The sequence below is a fragment of the Enhydra lutris genome, unplaced genomic scaffold, assembly GCF_002288905.1.
Source record: "Enhydra lutris kenyoni isolate GAN:26980312 unplaced genomic scaffold, ASM228890v2 scaffoldscaffold11, whole genome shotgun sequence".
Taxonomy (NCBI): Eukaryota; Metazoa; Chordata; class Mammalia; order Carnivora; family Mustelidae; genus Enhydra; species Enhydra lutris.
The window spans coordinates 40,204,877-40,222,135 of NW_019154095.1; the positions used below are offsets into that span (position 1 = coordinate 40,204,877).

The 17,259-nt window shown below is 42.8% G+C and overlaps 1 protein-coding gene across 3 annotated transcripts in view; it reads left to right on the forward strand.

Moving 5' to 3' along the window:
* LOC111144616 (chondroitin sulfate N-acetylgalactosaminyltransferase 1) overlaps window positions 1–17,259 on the forward strand; it is a 323,544-nt gene that overhangs the window by 291,873 nt on the left and 14,412 nt on the right. For all 3 annotated transcript variants that reach the window (XM_022499002.1, XM_022499003.1, XM_022499004.1), the window contains one exon: window positions 3,596–3,697. In XM_022499002.1, the coding sequence (XP_022354710.1) occupies window positions 3,596–3,697 (102 nt within the window). The remainder of the gene's footprint in view (window positions 1–3,595; window positions 3,698–17,259) is intronic.

Consider the following 17,259-nt stretch of genomic DNA (forward strand, 5'->3'; position numbering starts at 1 on the left):
TTAAAAGTAGAATTAACCATATGACACGGTAATTCCGCTTCTGGGTATTAACCCAAAGAAAATGAAAACAATAATTCAAAAAGATATATGCACCCTTATGTTTATTGCAGCATGATTTATGATAGCCAAATGATGGAAGCAACCAAATGTTCATCCAGAGGTGAATGGATAAAGAAGATGAGGTATATTTATACAATGGAATATCACTCAGCCATTAAAAAAAGAGTGAGATCTTGCCATTTGCAACAACACGGATGGACCTCAAGGGTATAATGCTAAGTGAAATAAGTCAGAGAAAGACAAATACCCTATGATTTCACTCATATGTGGAAGAAACAAAAACAAATGAACAAAGAAAAATGAGACAAGCAAAAGAACCCCAGTGGACTCTTAAATACAGAGAATAAACTGGTGGTCACCAGAGGGGAGGTTGGGGGAGATGCGGGAAATAGGTGGAAGAGATCAAGAGTACACTTATCGGGGCGCCTGGGTAGCTCATTCGGTTAAGTGTCTGCCTTCGGCTCAGGTCATGATCCCAGAATCCAGAGACTGAGTCCACATCAGGCTTCCTGCTCAGCAGAGAGCCTGCTTCTCTCTCTGCCCCTTACCCCACTTGGGCTTGCACTTTCTTTCTCTTTCCCTCTCCTGTCTCTCTCTCTCTCTCTAATTTTTTTTTTAAAAAGTACACTTACCATGATGAGCACTGAGTATTGTACAGAATTGTTGAATCACTATGTTATTGTACACTTGAAATTAATACAACACTGTATGCTAACTATACTTCAATTGAAAAAAGAAGGAAAAAAAGACGAGGTCTTGGTGAAGAAGAAACAATCCTGAGGTTCTAGATTGGGACAGAAGAATGACCACCTAGGATTGTGGAGCTAATGTAATACAAAGAACCCATGTGAAATGCAGAGCTTTCCTGAAGGGTTCTTAGGAAGTCGGGGTGCCCTGAGATTCATTCCATGTGCCTTGCCACAGCCCTGCTGTGAGAGGTGCTCTCAGGGGCACCTAAGTTAGCTCGAAGGGTCCAGGCGCAAATAATCACACCCAAACACAGACATCGCCGTGTGCATAGTCACCCACATGCACACTCTTCTCCCATACACATTGTTCCAGGGCATGGAGTCTAGTAAGACTTGTTCGGAAAACTAAAAATCACAAGATCCATCCGACAGATTGGTGGTGGTGTTTCCATAGTTCTTGTTCTCCCTCCCTCGTGGGGCATTTGTTTATTGCGTCTCAGGGAGTTTTAGTTACGTAGAGTGGACCGAGAAGTTCTCAAGGGCAGAACCGTTGAGGTCTTGGAGAGAGCATCTGGCACATAGTATGTTGCTTGCGTGGTTATTGTTTGTTGAAGGAAAGAAGGAAGAAATGAGCATGAGGAGTGGAACCGTGGAGCAGAACCTCAGAACCGAGTCTGCTTTGCCTTTTTGGGAAACCTCGGCTGGGGAATGATGGGTGAAGGTCCAAGCGATCTCTGTTTTAGTCCTTGAAAACAGAAAGTGCTTTGGATGGATTTTAAAATGCCAGCAAAGATGTTACGAGAAACATAAGAATGCTTTTTATCCAGGCTCAGCAGTGACCCTCTCCTGATTCTGGGATACATTTTCCCCCAACTACACGTGCAATTTTAAAGCACCATTTTTGGGTGCTCGGTGCTGTGTGTGTGCTTTTATCCTACCCTGGCAAAGGAAGTTAAAGCATTGTCTGGCAGGTTTGCAAAAGAGCTCTTTTATGGGCAGAGAATTTTGTTGTCAGTGGGTGATGGTTCCGTCTGCAGGGACTGGGTCTGTGAGGGGGCTCTCGGTTTGAAGCACATTGTCCCACTCTGGGCTTCTGTTCCTGGTCTCTTGTCTGTGTCTAAGTGCTACACCATCAGATTGAGTTTCAGAGTCCGCCATCAGACTGGATTTCAGAGGCAGCCCTTATCTTTCTTTCATGGGAGAGAAACAGATTCTCAGAACCAAGACAGGATGACTTCTGCATGCCTCTAGCCTCGGGTCAATATCATCTTCCCTGATAGTTATTAAATCTGGAATTCTCTTCTTCCTCCTCTCTTCTTCTCACCTTTCCATCCTTCAGGCCCTGGCCATTCCAGCTGATAGGATTTGCTGTGCTTTCTGAATTCTGTGTACTTATCTGTGCCACAAGGTGTCATGATTTTATTTGAGCTCATTTTATTTCCCAAGTTTTTTGAGCACAGGAAACATATCTCCTACATCTTTGGATTTCTCCCAGCAACCCCAGCTAGGTCGTCGCTCCTTTTGGATGGCATTATAAAAAGCATTGAATAAATGGGCCTCTGCGGTTAGAGCTCAAGGACTTGTGGAAAGCGGTGGTGTGTTTTTTCGGAGGTTAAGGAAAGTAATGAATGGAGAAACAAAAGGAATAAAAAAAGGAAGGACATGCAAAATGTCAAAATATCACAAAATGTCACCCCACCAGTAGAATCTTTCATTAACTTGCTTCCAGAAAACTTCTGTTTAAACTGTGCACACACACACACGTATATACACATATGCACACACAAACACATATGTACACACACATATATTTACATACATACACACATATCTATACAGAATTTACGTACATATTACACGTGTATATGCGGTAAACCCTCAGTAGAATATCTTACCAGATTAGCTTAGGTGTTACCATTAGAGCATGGGACATGGACAAATAAATCTGCTTTGTTGGAGAAAGCGGGTCTGGCCCAGTCCAGAACTGGAGGCCTGTCCCTTAGAGGGCTGTCAGGGCCCTAGAGCGTGTGGGACAATCAGTCACAGAGAGGAAAAAAGGGGAAGCTGTGAAGGTGATTTTGTCTGCATGGGAAGGGTGAGAAAGCCTAACTGGGCTTCTGCCTTGTCATTCCCTTTGTTGTTAAGAAGGGTTTGGGGAGCCCTACATGAAAGAATGTCTTTTTGCCTTTGTTCATTCAGCCTTTGAGACTGTGTTTGGCACACAGGAAAAGTCACACACAAGGATTCTAGTCTCACCCTCCCTGGACTTTAGCTTTCTTATCTGTCAAATGTAATTTATGTCTTCTGTCCTTCATAGACTCCTTCTGGCAAAGAGGGGAAGGACCCAGTGCCGGCCCCATGACACGAGGTGGCCCCATGGGCTAAGCCTGTGGTGGTTTGGACCGTGGCCTTGTGCATCTGAGTTTTCATTCACCAGATCTGCATATTTACATTTCATTGTTTTCTTGGGAGGATAAAGACAAATGTGGTAATTGTGATGACCAACCAGAAATGTCCTGGTGTCCCATCTCTGCTTTTTTGGCAGTTCAACTCAGTTTACTTCAAGAACATTTTGCACTGGGGCACTTGGGTGGCTCAGTTGGTTAAGCATTTGCTTTCAGCTCAGGTCATGATCTCCAGGTCCTGGGATAGAGCCCAACATTGGGCTCCCTGCTCGGCGGGGAGTCTGCCTCCCACTCTTCTTTTGCTCCTTCCTCCAGCTCGTGCATTCGAAAGAAAGAACGAACGAATGAATGAACATTTTGTACTTGACAAAACAGGTGTTTGTTTGGACCTTGCCTGTTACTGTGAAAACAGACCAGACATATGTGTGTTTTGTTTTCTAGGGAGATGTGCATCCAACAGGATGGGAGAATTCATCTCACCGTTGTTTACTTTGGGAAGGAAGAAATGAATGAGGTCAAAGGAATACTTGAAAACACTTCCAAGTAAGTATGACTTGGAGTCGTAGTAAGGAGTCATAGCAACTGACATCAGGAGTCTATATCTAAGACTGGAACTTCTGCTTCAGTTTTATTTTCCTTAACACCCTGGGTCAGCCGGGAGATGGACTGGTCGCTGGCTGTTCTGCGGGAATTGTGCACCCTCCCGTCCCTGGGAGAGCACCCTAGCTGACACTGGTCCTCACTGTGTGGGTTGTTGGCTTTGGCAGTGATGAGATGAAGGGCCCTGAGCTGCAGGGATGGGGGTGCACTGGCTCCTTTGGACTTCTGCATGACTGGGTGTCGTCTCAGTGCTGCCGATGTGGGGACTTGGCATCCCAGAGTGGGAATTAGGGACCACGCATCTGTGCACTGAGCTCCAGCTTATCGATGTTCATCCTGGGGTTTCCTTCCCTTAGCAAATGGTCTAATCCTTTTGACTTCCATTCAGTATGCATTTTGAAAGATTAGGGGAAGCCAGAAGTGATGGCTAGGATGGGATCCTGGATGAAACTTACTCAGTTGAACAGAAGTGATTTAAACGAAAACCTTAGACTTCGGGTTGTACGTATAGACATATACATATGTGTACAGGTCAGCTGTAATGGGAGAATACATGAAAGCAGCACAGACGGGTTTTCTCCCCTCCCCAGATAAACGAGTATTGATGTAATAAATATCTGTGGCATTTTCTACTAGTGAGGAAGCCAGAATGGTGCCCCCACCACCGAGTTCTGGTTTTCCAGGGAGGTTGGTGGGCCTCCACTTGAGTAATTGGGTTGGTGGTCTCTCCATAAGTGAAGCTTGGCGGGATGGGGGTTTGGTAGTCCTCAGTGGCAGAAATAGCCTCACGAGGTCCATATGGTCTCAGTATAAACAGGGGCTCCCTGTTTGCGTTTCGTGTAAATGGTAATAGGTTGAGAGTCGAAGGATAAGATTAGAGGAGTGAGTGTACCTTTTGTGTTTATGTTCACACCTTGTTACTAATTTGGTATTAATGGGCACAAATCAGAATGCTTGTTCTAATTACTCAAATGCTTGTTCTAGTTACTCATATGTTCTAAAGCAGTCTTATTTTCATGAAAAAAAGAAAAAAAGTTGGATTGGAAGGCAGGCTTCCTCATTTGTTTACATATTATTTATGTCTGCTTTTGTGCTGTAACAGAGTTGAGTAGCTGTGACCAAAACTGTATGACTTGCAAAGCCTGAGCTCTCTACCGTCTGGTCCTTTGCAGAAAAAGTTTGCTGACCTCTTCCAAAGCAATACAGAATTCGGAGTTTGAAACTAGTAACAGCTTAAAAGCTAGGCCCCTATCGAAGGGAGATCAGAGAGAAGAGCCTAACTGAACAGCCTAATTGTCAGTGAACTAGAACCCTCTCGGCTCCAGCGCTCTGTGATATCCTTGTCGTCTCCGCTTAGGCATGAGGTGCAGGGATTATTAGAGCTCGTGTCCTCTGCCCAGTGGATAGGTTTCAGCATCTCTGGAAGTTTCCATTGTTGTGCATGGATCTTTTTTTTTAAGCTTCCCAGCTGATTCTGACCTGCAGCCAGGACTGAGAGTCACTGTCTGAGAAAGCGGCGGTCCACCCCGGGAGTAGCCCGTGAGAGGCCTCCAGCGCAGCCAGCTGCCTCCTTCTGAGGTGTTTCTCAATAGCTATCCAGGCGACTCTGAAGTGCAGTCAGGACTGAGAAATTCAGTCCTATTGGGTCTGGCACCCTCTGAGGACTTTAAAGGATATTTGCTGATAGATACATATAACCAACTTGACATGAGTCTGATGGGTAGGTGGAAGGCCAGTTTCAATGTTGTTATGGGAAATATTCATTTTAGTGACTGGAAGGCTTAAGGGCTTTTACTATCAAGACTTTCTTCTCTGTATCAAATGACCTGGCAAGATGAATTCTCAAGCAGAAGGTTGCTTGTTGAGCAAAGAATGAATAGAATTCGAACAAGAGAAGTAGAATTATTTCAGTGGCAGGGATGGTTTACTTAAAATTTTGGAGAATTTCCAGAGATCAGCCTACCCATAACTGAGAACTTCGTGCCAGGGACTGAGCCTATCAGTGCTTTAAAAAGCACTTGCAGCACTGTGGAAACTCTGGCAATATGGATTGGAACCCCATTTTCCTATGTCAATGCTCTCCTTCTGTTAACTGGGGAAATCTGCAGTGTTAAGGTCTCTCATGCCTTGGGGGTGTCCTCCCCCTTCCCTGATGTTGCTCTGACCAGACCACCTCCCGCAGGAATGCCCCGCCCTCTGCAGCCAGGCCTGAGCTGACCAAACACTGCAGCACTGCCTGCCACTCCACGTTCCAAATCAGTCTTCCTTGTCTCCTACTGCCAGAGTCTCCTACCCAGACCTGCTCTGACTTGTAACTTCGCCTCGATGACTTCCTGTCGCCAACCACACTGGGAGGGTGTGGCCTGCCCCTTCGTCCTCGCTCCCATTATCGTCTTCTACTTGGTGTTCTCTCTGTCCTCCTTTCTACGTTCTCAGACCACCACCCTTCTGTACCCTACCTCTCTTGAGTGCCCACCTCGGGAGCTCTTTCCGACCTCCAGTCCTCTCTCTGATCTCAGAGTACTCACTGCTCGCATCTCGTCTGCTTGGCACTTGGCGTATGATTCAGCTATTCCTAACTAGGTTATAGGCTGCTTAGTAAGTAGTACCATATCACGTGGCTCTTTGTAACTCCAGCTTGGTGCCTCATTCAGAAAACGTCCCGTGTTTGCTCATCAAGAGAAGGATGGGGTGCCTGAGTGTTGCAGTCGGTTAAGCATCCAACTCTTGTTTTTTTTTTTTTTTTAAAGATTTTATTTATTTATTTGACAGAGAGAGATCACAAGTAGATGGAGAGGCAGGCAGAAGAGAGAGAGAGGGAAGCAGGCACCCTTCTGAGCAGAGAGCCCGATGCGGGACTCGATCCCAGGACCCTGAGATCATGACCTGAGCCGAAGGCAGCGGCCTAATCCACTGAGCCACCCAGGTGCCCCCCAACTCTTGGTTTTGGCTCAAGTCATGATCTCAGGGTCCTGGGATCGAACCCAACTTTGGGCTCCGTGCTCAGCATGGAGTCTGGTTGACATTCTCTCTCCCTCTCCCTCTGCCCCTCCTATTCATGCTGTATCTCTCTCTCTCTCTCAAATAAATAAAATCTTTTTAAAAAAAGAGAGAGGAAAATCCCACATACACAGTATATTTATACTCCTAGTAATCCATATGAACATTTATATAATAAACCCTATTCAAATGTCATTTTTATTATCTTTTAAGGTAGCAAATCTTTTGTTCAGATGCATCCTTGAATAATGATAATAACCATGAATCATCATATTGAATATTCACAGCAACTTATGAGATAGATGCTGTTATTAGCCCCATTCATAGATGAAGAAACTGAGTCTCGGAGAGGTTGTTACTCAGGCTGTCGTCCCTACCACATGGGAGAGCCAGGATCTGAGCCTCAGCTGTTAACTTGGGATAGTCCAGGTCTTCCCATGGCACCACATTTTCTCTTAGAATACTCCCTTGCTCCCTCCTGAAACTCATAATTGTCAGTTGAAAGTAATAAGATTTGAAATCAGCCTGAATGATATTTATTTCATTAGGATACCAGCATTGTGATTAAACTGTTCTAAATGCAGCTAAATGCATATATGTTAAGAATAGCTTTTTAAAATCTAGTTTGGCTCATGAGCAGTGTTTTCCTCTCTCTGTCTCTAGATTTATGCTTACTCAGTTGATGGCTATAGATTAGTGCTTTGGAAACGGCAATTTGTGATTCATTAGAGGGTTGTGTAATAACTTCAGTGGGTTCTGTCCAGTGTTTTTAAAACATTGAAATAGGATAGGATAGAAGATATCAGAGAACATCACAAGTAGTAAGGGTAAATATTGTTTTGTAAAACTTTAGTGTGTGCGTGTGTGTATCTACTATGTCATGATGTAGAATATTTTCCTTTGTATGGGTGGCAGCCAAAATATTTAGAAACCACTGCCATGGATAATAGTACAAATCAGTTCTCAGTATCTGATTCTTATTCCATAGTTTTCCATATTAAGCTGCAGTTAATCTCAGATTAAAGCCTCGCTTGGTGATTCTCAGATATAAATGTGCTTGGGAATAACCTGGCATGCTTTTTAAAAAAAATATTTTATTCATTTATTTGAGAGAGACAGAGATAGCGAGAGAGAGCACAAGCAGGAAGGAGGGGGAGAACAGACTCCCCTCTGAGCAGGGAGCCTGATATGGGGCTCGATTCCAGGACCCTGGGATCATAACCTGAGCCAAAGGCAGAAATTTAACTGACTGACCCACCCAGGTGCCCCCGGGGTGCTTTTTAAAATGCAGATTCTTGGTATCCGGCTCCAGAAATTCTGAGTCAGTAGGCCTGAGATGAAGAAGCTTGGTCACCGAAACCTAGAACAAGTCCCACATGTGATGGTGACATGGGTGACCCACAGTGAAAAATGCTGGCCTAGGTAGACATTTGCTTGGAGCTATGTATTGGGAAATTTTTAAAAATTGTAACAGGTAGGCAGATTGGCGTGAGTTAACATTTACTACATTGCAACTTCATCTTTGTCCAATCATAAGGATACAAAGGCATCTTTCAGAGGTATTATCTGTGAGATCAAAGTACTAGAGATGAGACACTGCCCTGTCATTGCAAGTATGTGACCTAAGAGAGGGGTTTTTCTGTATGTCTTCTCAGGGACCTGCCTTGCTTGGGTGTGTGTCATCATTTCATGCTTCTTTGAAAGGATTTTTTTTTTAAGATTTTATTTATTTATTTGAGAGGAACAGAGAAAGAGCAGAAGCGGGGGAAGAGGCAGAAGGAAAGAGACACAGACTCCCCACCGAGCAGGGAGCCCAATGCAGGGCTCTATCCCAGAACCCTGGGATCATGGCCTGAGCCAAAGGCAGACACTTAACCAACGGAGCCACCCAGGTGCCCCTGGAAGGATTTGTTTGACGTGTACCCTCAGAAAGATTTATCAGGACATCGCAGAAGAAAATTGGGGAGGAAGGTTTTATTCTGGTTTGCGATTTGTTTCTTAAATTTGAATGGAATTGTTGCTTTGTTTTAATTTTTTTCTTTTTTTTCTTTTCTTTTTTTTTTTTTTAAAGATTTTATTTATTTATTTGACAGACAGAGATCACAGGTAGGCAGAGAGGCAGGCAGAGAGAAGAAGGGAAGCAGGCTCCCTGCTGAGCAGAGAGCCCGATGCGGGGCTCGATCCCAGGACCCTGGGGTCATGACCCGAGCCGAAGGCAGAGGCTTTAACCCACTGAGCCACCCAGGCGCCCCTGTTTTAATTTTTTTCTTAAGCAATTTTTAGATACTATCTCATTCACTGAAATCAAAAAGTCAACACAGAAAATCCCTCCCAAGGAGATAAGAAATCTTGGGCCCTGGGAGGTACCTCACAAATTAAGGCAGCATCTCAGGCCTGTGGCCATCCCACCTGGCATTTGCAAGAGGGGCTAAGTATGATTCTGCTTAGTGGAGATTCTCCTCTTTGTGGAGATGTGCCTATAGTCAGTATTCTAAATTTGTTCTTTGGGGGATTGGAACATAGCATATAGATTATAGTATTGTAATAATTTTAAATTTCCTGGGTGTGATTATTATATTATTATAATGTTACATAGGAGAATGCCCTGGTTCTTGGGAGATACTTCTCTTCAAGGGTAAAGTTGTCATGATGTGTGCAGCTAACTCTCAAATAGTTGAAAGCAAGCAGTCAGGCAGAACGTTAACACTTGCTAAATCTAAGTGAAAGATATATGGATACTTAGATTATTCTTACATTTTTGAACGTTTGAAATTTTTCCAGATAAAAATATTGGGAAAATATATTACAAAAAAAATGAAATGATTTGTTTATATAATGGAATATAATTCAACAGTTAAAGAAAGGTGATATCAGCAAAATGGTAAAATAAAGACCTCTGTAAATACTCTTAATAAAGCAATGAGAAAATTGCTAAAAATGGTCAGAATCAACTTTTTGAAGAACTCTGGAAATTAAACAAAGCTTGCAATAATCTGAAAAATGTTTATCCAAGAAAAATGACTGAATTTTTGCACGGCTTTAACCTGCCTTGTTCCCACCTTCTCCTTAGCTCTTCTGTAGCTTTGAAATCCAGTAGCCCACGAGCACAGCAAGAGCCACATCCTGGCAGCAATCGGGGGCCAGCATGGGGCAGGAACTCCTCTAAAGTGTCAGAAAAATGTTGTGATGTGACCTGTCTGGGGTTTTCTGGAAGACTCCACTCCGAAAGTTGTCTTTATTTAACTGATTCAGAGCTCTCCCAGCGGAAAAAGCCTTCCCTCTAAAAAACAATTATAGGAAGTCTGTAACTTTGTGGATTCCTGAGGTAGTAGATAAGAGTTGGGGCAGACAACAGACTAACCAAAATGCTTAAAAAGTGAGGCTGAGGAGCGAGATCTCCACTGGGTTTTGAAAAGCTTGAATACCTTCCTGGGGATGTAGAAGACCATGCTCACATTTAGGGCTATGGTCATCCTTAGGAAAAAGGTGAGCAGGCCCTAAATTTTCACCTTTGGCTGACCTTGAGGCTTTGTGCAAGAATAAGAAAAGGCTAAGGGAAGCAGTCAACTACCTGGTTGAGTGTTGATGGCAGGCCCCAACATGTACACAAAATTCCTTGACAAAGATTTGGAGACTTATTGGTTCTAGACACTTAAAGAAATGTCTTCTAATCGTTAACTTACCACTAAGTTGTCACACTCAACAAAGAATACAGATTTTACAGAATTAATTTAAGAAAGTCACTCTGAGAAACAAACTGAGGGTTTTGGAGGGGAGGGGGGCTGGGGGGAATGGGTGAGCCTGGTGGTGGGTATTAAGGAGGGCATGTATTGCATGGAGCACTGGGTGTGGTGCATAAACAGTGAATTTTGGAACACTGACAAGAAATTTTTAAAAAAAAAAAGAAAGAAAAAAAGTCACTAAACAAACAACAACAAAAAAGAGGAACAACAATAAACCCAGGGGTTGGGGGGGAGTTGATTCTCATTTCTAGGATTGCCACATTATGTTATTTAAAATGTCAAGTTTTAAACAAAAAGTCAGAGATATACGAAGAAACAGAAAGTATGGCCCATGCACCGGAAACAAATCAATGATTAGAAATTGTCCCTGACAGCGGTGCCTGGGCAGCTGAGTCAGTTAAGTCATGATCCTGGAGTCATGGGATTGAGCCCTGCACTGGGCTTCCTGCTCAGCAGGGAGTCTGCTTCTCCCTCTCTCTCTGCTTCTCTTCGCACTCATGCTCTCTCTCTCTCTTTCTTGATCATTCTCTCTCAAAGAAGTAAATAAAATCTTTAAAAAAAATTGTCCCTGAGGAAGCCCAGGTGTTGGACTTACTAGACAAAGACTTTAAATCAACTGTATTAAATATGTTGGAAGAATTAAAAGAAACCATGTTTAAAGACTAATGAAAAGTATAAGAACCAAGTCTTGGCAAATAGGACCATTTCTTACCAAATAGAAACAGAAGTTATCAGAAAAGAGCCAAATGGAAATTCTGGGGTTGAAAAGTACAGTAACTAAAATGAAGAATTCACTAAGGTGTGCTGAATATCTGGTTTGAACCAGCAGAGGAAAGGATCTGTGAACTTTAAGGCAGGTCAATTGATGTGATGAGGTTAAAGAAACAAAAATGCGTAAACATATGAATGCATAAACTATGAATCTTGGAACACTGAAAAAATAAGATAAAATTAAAAAAATAAAGAGGAATGAAGAAAATGAACAAACCTCAGAGACTTGCAGGATAGCATCAAGCATGCCAATATTCGTGGGAGTTCCAGAGGAGAGGAGAGAAAGAGGCAGACAAAAATTTGAAGAAGTAATGGCTCCAAACTTCCCAAATTTGTTGAAAAACCCAAATCTACACATCTAAAAAGCTCAACAAACTCTGAACAGGGAAATCCAAAGAAATCCACAGTGAACATGTGATAACCAAATAGTTGAAAGACAAAGACAAAGACAGAATCTTGTGAGTGGTAGGAGCAAAGTACTCATTGGGTACAAAGGAATCTTAATAAAATTGGTAGCTGATTTCTCATCAGAAATAATGGGGGCCAGAAAGTGGGATGATATATTCAAAGTGCTGGAAGAAAAACATTGAACCAAGAATTCTATATTCAGCAAAACCATCCATCAGAAATGAAGGGGAAATTAAGACATGCCCATATAAGTAAGAACTGAGAGCCTCCATCACTAGCATGCCCGCCGCACAAGAAATATGAAAAGAAGCTCTTGAGGCTGAAATGAAATGACACTACACAAGTTCGAATTCTTGTGAAGAAACCAGCAGCTGAAGTAAAAGTAACTATTTCCCTATTTATAGGATATAAATGTATTTTTTGTTTATAACTCTTTTTCTCTTATCTGCTTGAAAAAATAACTGCATAAAACAAGGTTCATAAATCTGTATTGGTAGACACAGTGCCTATAGATATCATTTTAATATGATAACAGCACAAAGGAGGGGAGAGGGAATGGAGGACCATATTTTGTGCACTGTCGAAAATAAGCATTTCTTCAAAATGAGATGGAAAATCTGAGTAGATCTATAACAAGTAAATGGATGGAAACAATAATCAGAAAACTTCCCCTAAAGAAAAGACCAGGCTCAAATGGCTTCACTGCTGATTTCCACCAGTCATTAAAGATGAATTAACGCCAAAGCCTCACGAACTTTCACAATTTAGAAGAGGAGGGCATACTTCCCAACTCGTTCTATGAGGGCAGTATTATCCTGATACCTTAACCAGGTAAAGACTTAGAAAAGAAAACAGATGTAGAAATTAGAGATGTAGAAATCCTCAACAAAATACTAGCAAACTATATCCAGCACCATGTAAAAATGATTTTATACCATGACTAAGTGAAACTTATCCTAGGAATGCAGGGTTGACGCAATATACGAGAGTCAATCAATGTACTACACAAAACTGCATGACCATCTCTGTCCATGCAAAAAAAGCATTTGAAAAAAAAGGGGGGTTTACTGTATTCTGGATATTTCAGATAAGTGGACTCATGTAGTATATGATGTTTTGTGTCTGGCTTCTTAACTTACGATAATGATTTCAAGGTCATCCACACTGTAACATGTGTTAGTCATTCACTACTTTTTATTTTATTGTTTTTGATACGACTGTAAATGGGATTATTTTCTTAATTTCTCTTTCACTGTATGTAGAAACACAACTGATTTTACATGTTATTTTGTATTCTGACACTACTGAATTCATTTATTGGTTCTAACAGATTTTTGGTGAAGGCTTTAGGTTCTCCTATATATAAGATCATTCCATCCGAAGAGATAATTTTACTTCTTTCTTTCTGATTTTGTCATATATGGCCTTTATTATGTTGAGGTACATTCCTTCTATATCTAATTCGTTAAGGGTTTTTATCATGAAAGGATGTTGAAGCTTGTCAAATGTTTTTTCTCTGTCTTTTGAAATGATCATGTGATTTTCATCTTTCATTCTGTTAATGTTGTGTATCATGTTTATTAATTTGCAGCTGTTGAACCGTCCTTGCATCTCAGGGATGAATCCCACTTGCTCATGGTGTATGCTCCTTTTAATGTATTAAATTTGGTTTGCCAATATTTTGTTGAGGATTTTTGCATCTGTGTTCGTCAGGGAGATTGGCCTATAGTTTTCTTTTCTTGTAGTGTCCTTATCTGGCTTCAGTATCAGATAATGCTGGCCTTGTAAAATGAGTTTAGAATTATTCCTTTCTCTTCAATAGTTTGGCAGAGTTTGAGAAGGATTGGTATTAATTCATCTTTAGATGTTTGGTAGAATTCACTCATGAAGCTGTGTGGTCCTGAGGCTTTTATTTGTGGGAGAGGTTTGATTAATGGTATCCTTGCTCATTATTTGTCTATTTAGATTTTCTATTATTTTATGATTTGGTCTTGGGAAGTTGTATATTTCTAGGAATTTATCCATTTCTCTTAAGTTATTCAATTTGTTGGCATATAATTGTTCATAGCAATCTCATGAGATTTTGTATTTCTGTGGTATTAGTTGTGATGTCTCCTCTTTTGTTTATAATGTTATTAATTTGAGTAATACCTCTTAAATCTGTCTTAGGTAGTCTGGCTAAAGTTTTATTCATTTTGCGTATCATTTCAAAAGAAACTTGCTGAAACAGAGTTGTATAAGCTGGCTTGTATAAGCTTAGAATCTAGAAAATTCTAAATTATTTAAGGTGCCGTCTATGAAAAGCTGCCTGAGAATACGTTTAATTTTAAATTCTTGACCCTATTCAAGTGTTTTCAGTAAGTAGAACTCATAAGCAATTTCAATATTTAGAGCTGTTAGATTTAGAATTTTAAATTATACATTGAATGTAATATGAATTTGTATGTAAATTTTTAAAGTACTTTTTTTAATGAAGGATTATTGTAGGAAGTGCCACATTAAGGGAATTTCCTTATAATGGTGGAAAGAAGTCTGTATGAGAATAAATCACATTAAACAACAAGATCTTTTATCATTTTCAATCCGGCAATTCTGGGAAATAAAGTCAATTAGAGAAATTAAATCTCCAGTAGAAACAGTAGTTTTCTGAGGTCATTATAACCTCTAGCAGAATGATTGTATATAACTTGGAGGAGTCCCTATGCACCAGCCTTATTATATAAAAAAGGGGAATTGAATGAGAAACTTGAGAGTTTCATCAGTCAGTAACAATTCAAGAAGAAAAGAAGAAGAATAGTGAGTAATCATGGGGCCTTTTGGAACCACATATTCTGGAGTCATAGTTGGAAATTGCATAGTATAGAATCTAGTGCCCTCATTCTACTATGAAGAAGGCCCGTTTTCCTTCCCAGGCTGTTACTTTAGATGTGCCACTAAATGTTACAGTTCTTTGTATGGGATAAATTAAATATTTCAAACTAAATTGTATCTCCTTTTTCTTGGCTCTCATTTCTTCCGTTATTTCGTATTTGCCATCTTTCTAAAAGCGTGGGTTTGTGTCTCTCCTTAGAAATCTGTTGGTTGGGGACTATTTCTGCTGATGTATGAGGACTCCCCAGTACCCCCCTGAGGGAAGAAGGAGGAATCATGGGCAATCCCCCCAACAGTGAAGGTGTGAGATACACCTCAGCTTTTCCTGTGGCTTTATCCTCCATTCATCCAATGCTTACCAATCACCCACTGTATCCCTGTGTGTGTTACTTACTATCTATTGTGCCAGATAATCTCTGGAGATTACAAAAAGGGGGGAGTCACCCCTACCCACCCAGGATTTATATCCTGTAAGTCAGCCAGTACATATCTGTACAGGCAAAGGCACAAGAAGGCACCAGGCACGGGAGGACAGAGGGAGGATTGGGCAAAGTGCTAGGGACCCCAAACAGGCCCTTCAGTTTGCAGCAAGACCTAAGAGGTGGTGATACTTGTCTCAGGTTGTCAAGACTGAGTGGGGTTTTTGTGGGAGAGGGTGGAGAAAGCATATTCCGGGAAGGGACCCTGGCGCTGAGGCAGGAGGCACACGGCATACCATCCGTGATCATAGCCTGGATGGTCCCTGGGTGGGGGATGTTCAGGACAGAGGACAAAACAGGGTCCTTGCCTGGGCACCTCTGTGGCACATTCCCAAACCCACCACCACACCCCCTTGGGGGCGAAAAAGGGTTTTATGTTGAAGTGGTCCTTGCTTTTGCATGGCTCTGCTGCCCCTTCCTCCACTGTTTCCTACACCGGGGAGCAGGGCTGCTCTGGCCAGTGAGCGAGTCCCCTGCCCAGCGAGTGAGCAGCATTTCTGAGTGAAGCCAGCGAACGTGTGGAGGGAGGGGCCCGGCCATCCTGCCGAAGCCAGTTTCTCTTCATCCTATTGTGCCCTGTGCTCCGGGGCTGGTGCTGATGAGTCTGAGGAGAGAGTAAGCTGTCCACTTGCCAGGCCCAGATGTTTGACAGTGTATTAATCTCTCTGTTCTGGAAAAGAGAGAAAGGGAAGTAGTTCCCATTCTTTCTCTGCTGTTTCCAGCTCAGCTCTCTGTCTTAGTAGAAAATACCTGTTAATTATCTGAGGCCCTTCCTGACAGCAGAGAGGAGAGCACGGGGTTCATCCAGAGACTGGTCAGTTCTAAGAAGTGCCTGGGCTGAGTGATGGAGAGGGAGGACAGTACTATTACCCTCTGCAGACAGACTCACAGCTGAGCCCGGGGACCTGGCAGGCATCCTGGGAACCACAGACGGATGACGAAGTTAGCTCTGGGCCTTCTCCAACACCTGTGGGTGGTGAATGGTGCCTCCCAGACCAGCTACGACTCTGTCCCCGCCCCGCCCCACTTCTGCTGTGCCCTCACGTCCAGCTCTGTGAATCAGGCCTTCGGCACAGAGCCATCATATGTATGTCTGCTGGGAGGCCGGCAGGAGCAACGCCTGTCTCCTGCTGGCCGGCGCTGGTCGTGGTGGATGAGCTAGGTGCAGGAGCCTTCTTTGCATGAGCCTGGGCCCCCATCGGGCCACCAGGCAGCTGGGCAGACAGTGAGCAGACAGAGTTAGGTGCCCACCCTGCACCTTTCTGCATGGCCTGTGGGTGCCCTGAGAGGGGCCTGGAAGCGCCCATTCAGAGATTGGGTAGCGCCTGGACAGAACGTGGATTGTCTCATCCTTATAGAGAGCTTCGCTGAAGAAAGAGGAAGCAGATCGCCTTTCACTTTAGGGCCACAGGGAGGGTCCGTTGGCGTCCGTGCTCCTGAATTCCCTTTCTCTAAAGGCAACATGTTGAAGCCTAGAAATGATGTTTTAAGATTTTCTAAAAAAGTTCTTCCAGATTAAGGTCATCTCAAGTACTAGGCACAGTGCTCACTCCTTTCCTTTCCCTGGGGGCTCTGAGTGACGGACGATCCCCGCCCCCCAGCTTCCTCCTGCCCCCTGCCCTTTGCTGCCAAAAAACAGCTCAAGCCAGGGTTGGGGGAATTTAGAGACAACAAACTTGATTAACTTACACATTGGGTAAGTGTAGACATCAAATTACCACTGTTCCCTCTGAGTTTGTAGTACTCAACTGCCTTTCCACCATTCACCCCATGGTCAACACCTACAGTCTTGTCATATCTCTAATGCTGTTACCTCAGTTTCTGGTGCTGCCTTGGTTTCTTAAGTATTCAACATGACTTAGCTTTTGTAAAAATTCGATATGTGTGCACAAAGGACCGTAGGCTGTTCCAGGAGGGAAACTGGGCTGTACCTTTAAGAGGAACTGCATTCCTCTTCCTCTGGTGAAAGTTGCTTGCTGTTGTTCAAATATAGAGCATTTTTATATTTGAACTCTCTAATGGTAGATCCTGGAAAACCTGGAAAATGGTAGATCCTGAAGAAGGAAGGCCTTCCTGCTCTGCCAACTGGCTAATGCAGATATCCCTGCATTCTATTCGCCCCCAGAGCATATGAGCCTTGAGACAAGTCAAGAAAGAGACCCACAACTGGCTGTTAGAAAAAGATGAGCCCCAGGAATGTGGCTAAGTCCTGTGAGACCTGGCAGGAGGCTTC